At 34.8% G+C, this 10,321-nt stretch overlaps 1 protein-coding gene across 4 annotated transcripts; it reads right to left on the bottom strand.

Moving 5' to 3' along the window:
- Nucleotides 1-1,632: 1,632 nt before the first annotated feature.
- On the bottom strand, nucleotides 1,633-8,657 carry LOC114732923 (protein HESO1). Of its 4 annotated transcripts, none has more exons than XM_028920309.1 (9): nucleotides 8,404-8,657; nucleotides 6,503-6,605; nucleotides 5,310-5,474; nucleotides 4,742-4,920; nucleotides 4,569-4,664; nucleotides 4,134-4,203; nucleotides 2,965-3,095; nucleotides 2,633-2,743; nucleotides 1,633-2,259 (listed from the first exon to the last, which is right to left on the bottom strand). In XM_028920309.1, the coding sequence occupies exons 1-9, from the start codon at nucleotides 8,437-8,439 to the stop codon at nucleotides 1,840-1,842; spliced, it is 1,311 nt and encodes a 436-aa protein (XP_028776142.1). In that variant the 5' UTR covers nucleotides 8,440-8,657; the 3' UTR covers nucleotides 1,633-1,839. The 4 variants fall into 4 exon arrangements, with proteins under 4 accessions (XP_028776142.1, XP_028776140.1, XP_028776143.1 ...); XM_028920307.1 differs by having other exon boundaries at nucleotides 6,503-6,796; nucleotides 8,418-8,655; XM_028920310.1 differs by having other exon boundaries at nucleotides 8,418-8,655.
- Between the last annotated feature and the right edge of the window lie 1,664 nt (nucleotides 8,658-10,321).

Raw genomic sequence — 10,321 nt, 5'->3', positions numbered from 1 at the left:
TATAATTAGATGTACATATCCACGTATCATTATTTTCCCCCAAAGAGATGAAGTGAAAAGGTCAAAAGAAGAGGAAACAATTGAACATGTATTGATTCCCAAAGTTCTGCAGCGCCACAAATTCGTTCAGCCATAATTTTTCCAAAGTGTTCTGTTGAAATTAATTAATATATGAGCTGCTTAATTAATTTGAGTAAATTAAAAAAGTCAAATAAATTAGTTAGTTACAACAGATATGATATAACCCCAAAATGCTTATGTAATATTACATTATGCATCGGTTAATTAAGTAAATTAGTTTGTGAAAAATAAATAGGAGGGACAAAATAAATTAAAATATTATATTTAAAACTATATTTAACTTTCAACTAGCTTTTATATTAGGCATTAAAAAGAGCATATTATGATTCTAAGAAAAAAAATTAAAAACTACCACTCTATTCCTTATTATAAGTCACTTGTACTCCAAAAGTTTATTTCAAAATATAAGTCACTTGTAGTATAATTAATTATCTTTTTCCAATTTTACTCCTATTAATTTAATAAAAATTAATTAATCTCTCTCTCAACTTTTCATTTCCTATGCAATCCATCCCCTACCTCCCTCCCTCCCTCTACTTTTAATAAGGATAAATATGAAAAAAAACAGGTTAATTTATTTTTTAGTTTACGGGTTTGAAATACAAGTGACTTATAATAAGAAACAGAGTGATACTAATGACAAGCTGCCTCACTAACTATGCTATTTGTCTCGTTTGGATGAGTTGCTAATTTCATTACTTTCTTCATGGTGGGTGTGTCATAGAGATTATCCATTAGGAATAATGTTGTGAGCAACGGTTGGGGAATAATAATTGAAAGACAATATATTCATTATATATTCATTTAAGAAAAGAAAGAAGTAGAGATGATTATGTTTCAAGCTTCAACAGATTGAAACCATTTGAGGAACCATGTATTTATGAGCAGAATCAGATTCTATAAATGTCAAACACAAGCCTCTCTGCTCCACCCTACACGTTTCCATTTTTCGTTATTTGAGAAGATCCCATGGCATTTCTCATGATTCTGTTCCTTTCATTTTAACAATTACTTGAACATTAAAAAAAAAAGGTCATAAATTAAAAGAAAACTTTTTTTATTAGCATTAAATCAGTCAAAGTTAACTTTTGCTTGCAGTATTGTGCATTTCAGCATTTTTATTCCATCCAATCACTCATGTAGTTTTATTGTTGTCATAAATACTTATATTTTTAAATGTTAGTATTTTGAAATGCACTTCTGCTTTAATTGTAGCACGCAGGTCCGTACATAGTTTTTAAATATCTATTTTTTGAAAAAAAAAAACTAACTTGTAAGGACCATGGGCTTTTTTCCTCTCATCAAAAAGGAGCATGGGCCTATGGTTGCAGCCCAGTGGGCTGCGTTTTATTTTTTGACAGAGCCTTGTACTCCATCGTCACAATAGTCGTAGAGCCGTGTTCTCATTTATTTGACTTTATAAATTAAATTCCTGAAACGAAATAAAATTACTCAATTATTAGCATATTCCTCAAGCACAATGATGCTCGACGGTATGATTACCCAGATAACGTACATATTCTTATGTCTCAGCAGATTTCTTTAGCGTGATTTCTCCAAATTGTTTCCATTGGATTCTTTTCACGTTCAAGCCAAGGAACAACATAAAAATTAAAATGTCAAGTTCAACAACAAACTAGCAATGAGCCAGCATTTGAATTAAGCGATATTGTTCACTCATCAGCAAAATCATAAAAGGTTATCAATCTAATCAATAATATGGATTGCTGATTCCCGACTTGCAAGCAAGTCACCAGTTTATTGGATCCTCTGCCTCCATATCTGCTGGCGTTGAGGTGCCTGCACATGTCCTCTAGCAGTGTTACTGGAGGATGTTTCTTGATTTGTGCGCACAAAATGGTGGTTGCTTTGTGGGGGTCTCGGCGCCATGGCTCTTGGCGGTGGTCCACGTGGCCGGGTAGAATAATGATTGTGCGGCGGGGTTTGTGGCCGGATTGAATTATGGTGGTAGTACCCACCATTGTAACCTGGCTTGCCAGAAACTCCCATAAAATGGGACACATGCGGTTGTGCTAATTCCCTTATCAGAAAACCACGAGTTGCATTCCCAGAAGTAAGGTTGCTGTGTGTCGACTTGAAAGCGCCGGCTATTTTTGTAAGTTGCCCTCTGCTAACGGACCTTGCAGGATTTTCCGGCTGCTCCAGAGGATCCTCAATCTACTCAAACAAAGGACAAGTACAATATAATTAGCAGAGCAGCAGAATATATACACCTGATATAGCATATTCCTCTTGTTATTAATATAAAGACCTACTTTGCAATGCAATTTGTACTAAAAATTAAAGCTTATATTTAGAATCGGAGGGAGTAGCATTTTGTGCTCCTAGCCATGTTTGCTTCTCATTAAAACATTAGTGTGAAATATTAGGTGCTAATAACACAATACATCGACATTTCCATCGACCGGAGAGTCTCCAGGGGACTGCATCATTGGACCATGTCATGTATTTATCCTTTGAAGTTTTGGACAGAGCTTTGTGTCAGTGCAGGAGAAAGAAAAGTAAACGTCTAATCAAAAAGGAATATTACAAATATGGCATAAGTCTTGGGCTGCCATCTCATGTTGTTGTTTATCAGTTCCCACTGTCCATTAAACGTGCAGATTCCCTCCGATTTTGCTTTGGAATCGATATCGCTAAACTGCAGAAAACATGCAAAATATGAATTAAGCAGACGGATCACCCAAAGAGACGTTGTGTGAGGAAATTGAGCTCTCATATCAAGCTTCCAACAACTAAACCATATAAAATGAATGAAATATACGCAAGAGTAACACTATAAAAAAAGCACCTTACATGATTAGAACAGTAAAAGTTATCAATATGAAGGGAAGATATAAAACCATGGAAATGATTATTTACCTTTTCTAGGAATTCGAGGAAAAGTTCAGACAAAGGCTTCTTGTTAATTTGTCTGCGTCTGTTTGATGTGAACATTTTCATGTTATTGCGACATGTTTCTTCAATAAGTTTCTCTGCATCAGCCCTAACACCTGGAAAAATTGCATCAGTGAAAAGGTCATAACCGTCTAACCATTAACAGGACACCAGAAAAAGATCAAATCATCACTTTTATTCTATGCACTGTACAAGTGAAGTGACAAGCCTAATTTACATACTTCTTTATATACAAAAATTACTGATCTCCACGAACAGAATTTCAAAGGACAAAGATAGGAGATAACTTGAGGGTGTATTTTTCAGAAGGCTCAGAAAAACCTCCATAGTTTGCATATTATGTGCAGTGTTTCCAGAATCCATCTCAATTAGAAAATGAAGTTATCATTGATGGTGCAGGGATTGACTTAAAAGGCGTTTGGAAAACTCCACAACCACTCGGAAAAAAAAAAAGAAGAACTTTTATACAAATCGAGACAAAACTCCTCTCACATCCTTACTTTATACTCCGTAAAATCACTTTTTTTAAGTGATTACGAGGGCTGCAAAACACCCCCTTAATTGTAGCTGAAGTATGTTAGTTCATACTGAAATGTATTGAAACAAATACATTAACAAAGTCATTTGCCTTTTATATTCAATTTTCGTGAGCCCCAGAGACTAGAAAAAGGAGGGACTTCAAACAACAGGGAAGGTCGCCTATGAGTCCGTGGCATGCCACTTTTTGTCATTAGAGCTGAGTGTTCATCATCACTAAATGTAAGTAAGCCCCCACCTATCTCTACAATAAATATTAATCCCCAGTCCCCCAGAACCAACATATGGTCTCGTTCATGAAATATGTGAAAAATCTCAATTTTTCAAAGTCATTACTAGAAACAAGGGCAGTGTTTAAGCAAATGCAGGGAGGGAAAGCAGCTCCAGGAGCATGTTGAATTCTTAACAATGCAATAAGTTATCTATATTTACAAAATTTTCAAATATCTTGTATACATGGACATGCCTGAACATCCAAGATAAAAGTTAATTTAGCTTCTGACAGAAAGGTTCAGCTTACACAAAAATCACTGTAAAAAAAACTGGACGAATAAAGAGAGTAATGCTACATGATCAAGATGAAAGATGTGGCGTACCTCTAAGATCATCAGCAATGTTGCCAGGGTATATATCTTTAAGTGGGGGTAAAATTGCAGGAACGCATGTCTAAAATTGACAGGAAAAAGTTGCAAGCATGAGAAGAGCAAAGATCCAATATATTAATTTTGAGAAAAATAACCGCAATAGAAACAAATTTAATGTGGATTTGGAAACTTAGTTGGCAACATATCATCACACAAAACTGGAGACCTAGGATAATGCTACTATCATTTTTCTTATCACTCTGAAACTGAAGGCACTATCACATTCACATTGTAGGAACTGTAGTTCATATGTTAGATGTAAGATAATGTACACATACGATTCTGGTCAACTGTCTGAAAATTGAACGCGAGACGTGTACTAAAACTTTCAGCTAGACAAATTCAGATTAATATTGGCATCAATAATATAGCCTTTGGGATAAGTACCTGAAAATGAAATAACACAAGCAAACTGAGGGAATAGGAGTTGAAAGTTCCAGTTTTTGAGTTATTGATCTTATGCACTTTGGCCCATTCCTTGACCTACACAAACTAGAAAGAGAAAATCAAACTGCAGCATTTCACCTCACAAAAACCGTGACGATACCACAACAAAGTACCAGTAAAACCATATCATGGAAGCGGTCATCCATCATGCTGATCCAGAGCAAAAGCTTGGACTTCATTTGACCCAGCAGGTTATCAATTGAAATATCACAAGATATACCCTGGCGGTTACTTCTAAATTTTAAAAGGGGAACCCGGGCATGCGGTATGAACTGCAAGCTGTTACATCCACCTGTAAATTATTGTTATTAAAAAAAATGAACCGAGTTGGAGGGCAAAAAGAAAAAAAGAACTGAGCAAACTAAATAAGCTTGGATATTCCATATGTTCCTTGCTGCTTTACTGTATAAAAGATGTTGTATCATTTCTGGTTACAAGCAACAAGATAGATATGGTAAGCAGATAAGCACAGAAATGCAATAAGATAGAAATCGTTTCTTCAGTTCCAGAACCTGAGTTTAACTCCCGTCCCCCTCCTCAAGCAGATAAACAGAGAAAATATGTGATGTTCAAAATGTTCAAGATTTTATAATGGGAGAAACAAATTGCCAAACAGTCAAGCTAAAAGAGAAATATGTCTTCTGAATAAAGTGACGAGAGCTCCAAGCAAAAGAAATTCACCTCTCATCCTTAATGCTCTTAGAAGATCCCCCAATAATGTTTGTTTGCGCTTTTTCCCGGCAGAAGAAATATGAGAACCATTTGATAGCACAATTGAAATATCCAAGTCACCCCATCGCGTGAAGAGATTTGACACAAATGATCCAAATGGCTCGACAGTTGCACCTGTTTTACAATAGAAATAATATAAGTACCACTAGACATGATTTCAGAACCAGTAAAAATAATTGGCCAAATAAAGGACCTGTAAAAATAGGTGTTTGGTTATTACTATAGGATATATCATATGAACTGCCTCTATATATGTATAGAATGAAAAAACTTAATTCAAAGTCTAGTACTTTCATCCATTTGTTTAGAGGGCCATAAATATTTGGTACTTGATGGAGACTTGGGCCTAAGTCCCACCATGAGAAGCATGGAATGCATTTCAAAGATATTCAAGTGAGTTGGTTCTCCCACCTCAATGGCTAGCTTTTGAGGGAGATTTTCCTATCCAATTTGAATAGCATCAATTGGTATCAACAATGGTGGCCAATGGCTTTAGAAAGGGATATTTATAAGCGGTTCTGAGTTCTAACCAACAAAGGGTGTTGATTGTTAAGGAAGTTGAGCGAAGCATCAGTAAGTGAAGTATTGTAGAATGCAACCACTTTTATAAGAGAGGGCTCCTCATCCCACTTGAGAACTCATCAATACTCAAGGAAGATAAAAAGAAGAAAATGCCGTGTTTAAAAATTATTGAATTTTGTGAACCTTACAAAACAAATATGGTATCATTTGTTTTTTTTCCTACAGATGAGGGGAGCAAACATTTTATTAAAATCCTGTATAAGTAGCAGAACCTTAATGTAGCTTAACAGATACTTCAGTACATAGAAACAACCATAACAACGACAAGTGATATGTTTGTGTTCGAAAAGCAACCTAGATTTTAGACAAGTCCCAAGAATTAGAAGACAACTGTTTATGATTCTGGTAGGCTTGATGACCAAAATATTAAGCCTCCTATTCCAGGAGAAATAAGATAAGACAACAAAAGGACCGGGATAGATCAATTTGGAATTGTTTTACTTGGGAGAGATTTTAACCTTTTTCTCCTTATTTTTCTTCAGGATTAAAATGATTGCCCTGCAAGTCCCACCCAAACAGAATGAAAAGAAAATTGAGCAGAGACAAAAATTAAAATTCACCTCTAAAGTTTTCCATAGATTCAACAACTCCGCGTAGATCCTTAATAATCTCAAGCCGTATCACCCAATCTTCTTGTAAGGGCATGATCACCTTAAGTATATCCTTCAGAACATGATCCAAGACAGGATGTTCACTCATTTTTGTCACTAAGGTGCCAAAGCAATATCAGGAGTAATGATTTGCGGCACTAAATGTAAAAGACAGAGTCACAAGGATAACTATCTATGAGGTTAAGCATCCTGTAGCATCTTGAGACAGCGCATCCTTGATAGCCATGGAAAAGCAAATATGACCTGGTAATGATGTAATTTTCATGAAGTTAAGGACTACACTCTGTAGACCTATTACACACAGCATAGAGTTAATTATATACACTAAGAATCCATAGAGCAGATACTTATGTCGCAAAGATATCAACAATATAACTAACACAGGTTGATAAGTTAGGCAAACCAATTGATGGGATTATAAAACCATTTTCTCAATTGATGATCCATAAATGTTTTCTCAGAGAAAAATATTTCGATTTCCAATGATTATTCAAACAATATTAGATATCCATAAATCAAAGTTTACAAGACCAACAACTCACACTGTAAAACATACACATCTGATCATGTTAACTCCAATTGACGGAAGGCTTGAAGCTTTCAACATAAAAATATCGACACGAAAAGGCATAATTTGGATTTCTTTTTTTCTTGGTGATACGCATAATTTGGATTTAGTGACTTATCTGTTGATGCCCTTTGTCCCAACTTTAAAGGGATGTTTGGGACCGGTTTGTCAGTTACTCCAACATAACTACCTGAGGTCATGACCTAATGGATGACAATTTATAAAATCACCAAAAAGGCACATAGGAGATGCTACGATTGTGGAAACTTTTAGATTTCCAGGTATTTGATACTACGATGTCCTACATACCAGAGTAAAATTGTTACTGAAAGAATTACTTTTCTAACAATCAGCCTCACATGTTCCATGGAATAGAAGAACTTGGAAGAAAACGCAATTCGAAGAAGACTACAGCTACAAGAATACACAGAAGAATGTTGCATATTCTCACTTCAACAATCTATTCCTCACATGCCAAGGCAAGGCTAAGGTGTGAATATAAAGCCACAAAGTCCATACCCATCCATGTAGGTTCCATGCGGTACGTCCACATCTTCAATAAGTGAATTAACACAAGACAGTCAACATCAAAATCTTGGTTGTAAAATATATGATCATGCAGACGTGCCTATAGAAATCAATTTTGGTTTTATTAAGTTTGAAATTTACTAGGGTCATGATATTGTCACAGGATCCTTCGATTGCAATCCTATCCTATTCTAGACTCTGGAGACCCGCCTATCGAGGGGAAAATTTCACAAAGCCAGTTTCCCCTCCTCCCGAACTCATTCCAATTGGCATACACCCATTTTGGCTTCTTTACACAGCACATAACAGCACATCATGTAATCCTTCCCTTCATTATGCTTGCATGCCAGCGGGCAGCAGCAGTTTTTGGGAGGAGGATAAATGATTCTAGAAGCAGTAAGTATATTTTTTGTTTTTGGAGTATTGATGTTGTCTATTGTGGAGATTTGCGAGATGAATCAATGAAAATTAGCATATAAAAGTTCAAGCAACATTTCAGAAGTCAACCCGTCTAATCTTCCACACCAACCCGACGCGTTCAAGAAAACTAAAGGACTTCACATAAATATTTCCACATTGTCGTTTCCCGACCCACGGACCAAAATCCATTAATCAATAACCACAAAGAACCGGATACACAAGCCAAATAATCAGCACCCATATTTTTTTGAAAAAAGAAAAAAGAACAAAGAAAAGAAGAAGAAGAAGAAGTAACCAGACAACAAAATAGGGAGAAAGTTGAGAGAGATGATACTGAAGAGAATGCACAATCAAGTAACTTCATCGGCATTACTCAGAATTTAGCCGCTATTGCAGGAAAATCTGACGATTCTTCATGCGGAAAAGGCCGAACAAATCAAGTGGAGCTCCTCGTACTGGCGTTGTTCTTATAATGAGTGAAAAATGAAGCAACTTTGCTAGGTGTGAGTACATAGTAACAGTGGGTATAACTTAGTCAGAGGGGTTTTCTTGCTATTGGACAGAGAGATGGGAAAGGAATGGAACTGGGTCCACACGAGCCGACGCTTTAGAATTATCAACTATCGACAGTGTTACCAAAAAGACACTAGTTTGATGGAAATTTTTATTTGAAACACGGTGGAGGGTGAAATAAACCTCTGCCAGGAGGAAATTCACCGATACAGATGGTCTCTTTCATAATTAGGGTCTGAGAAGTATAGAAGGAAACCAAAAAAAAACGAGTGAAGGCCCAAAATAATACTCTTCTTTTCTTGATATAAATCTAATTAATTAATTTAATTAGATTAAGAAATTAAGTTAGTTAGTTAGTTATAAAAAATATGAAATATTTTTTTAAAACACCATAATCATCTTTATCCTTCATTTACTTGATTATGTTAAGGAAGTATTCATAGGGGTAATTTAGGAAAAATTAAAAAATATGAAAAATAGGTTTATATTTAGGACCAAAACTAATTTAACAATTAGATTCTATATTGAGGACCGGAGGAGTAATAATATTCAATTGTAAATCAATAAATTTAAAACAATAAATATGCCGTTTAAACTTTTTTTTTAAATTTTTATTCCTAGACATAGATATCCTCCTATTGCAAGTAATCTTATTCGAGACACTATCGAGTATTAAATATAGATATCTCTTCTAATGGATATTCGAATTTTAGTTCATCACGTTGTGAAGACTAATTCATTCTACTAAATTTAACCAATATATGCTTTGCATGTAGTCTTTTTGTTGTTTTTTTTCCCCTTGAAAAGAAAGGTGATTTAACTAGTTATGTTTTACGAATAACCAATAACTACGTTTTGTGAATTGTGAATTGATTGGAAAACTATAGTTCTTATTCTTTAGTGTGAGATTATAAGTAAAGTATAATTAGAGTTAATAGTTAGGGTTAGGACATTATATTTTTTCTCTAAAAAAGATTGGGATTTGGTGTTTCTCCCCTAAATAAAGGATCGAGAGACATGACATCCCTTCTCATATAAGTTTGGCCTTTGGGGTTGAAGACTTCTCATGCAAGTTTGGTCTTTGGGGCTCAAGACAAGAATATGCCTCTTTGCTTATAAAGTGATTATGGAGAAATCTGTAAATGGTCCACTGATTAGGGTGTTTGATTTCCACCTCAAGCACTTTCAAAATTTTTTTTTAACATAAATCGAAATAAAACTCTTTTCATATATTTATTATACCGTAAAATTATTTTTAAATCATAATTTGATTTTTACTTAAACATGCCCGTAATGCCAAAGTTTATCATTTTCCAGTATCATGAAATTTACAGTTCCACCCTCCCTGGAGAATAATATCAATAGGATTGTTCTCTTTCAATCTCTTGATTGATGTCCCCTGTACTTCTTTTCTTTTTCCCCCTCAAATAAAAACTGCGTTGCACAATTGAACACGGAATATCCATTAAACATGAGGCTGGCTTGAGAAGATTTTCAATAATTCTAATCTGATTTAAGAGGAGAAAGGAGGGGTATTCTACTCTTACATATTAATTTATATTTTTCATTTATTATTATATAAATTATTTTATATCTCAATTTAAATTGCATAATTTATTAAAATTCGATATCATCCCAAATTAACAACCATTTTGCAAGTATTTATACTTTCTTTTCATTTTCAATTTGGTACCATGCGTGTTTCTCTCTTTATCAAATCATTTCACTTTGCTTTGCGC

The sequence above is a fragment of the Neltuma alba genome, unplaced genomic scaffold, assembly GCF_004799145.2.
Source record: "Neltuma alba isolate B1F8T4 unplaced genomic scaffold, ASM479914v2 tig00012957_pilon, whole genome shotgun sequence".
NCBI lineage: Eukaryota > Viridiplantae > Streptophyta > Magnoliopsida > Fabales > Fabaceae > Neltuma > Neltuma alba.
Note: the sequence above shows the minus strand (reverse complement) of the source record. Positions and strands in the feature narration are given on the sequence as shown.

Excerpts from the sequence above, each read along its gene's own strand:
- LOC114732923 (XM_028920309.1), bottom strand. The coding sequence starts at position 8,439 with ATGCCGATGAAGTTACTTGATTGTGCATTCTCTTCA. Across the intron at positions 6,606-8,403 it reads TTGATTGTGCATTCTCTTCA|GATATACTTAAGGTGATCAT; the intron begins GTATCATCTCTC and ends CATGTTCTGAAG. Across the intron at positions 2,260-2,632 it reads CCAAGACTTATGCCATATTT|ATTGAGGATCCTCTGGAGCA; the intron begins GTAATATTCCTT and ends TTGTTTGAGTAG.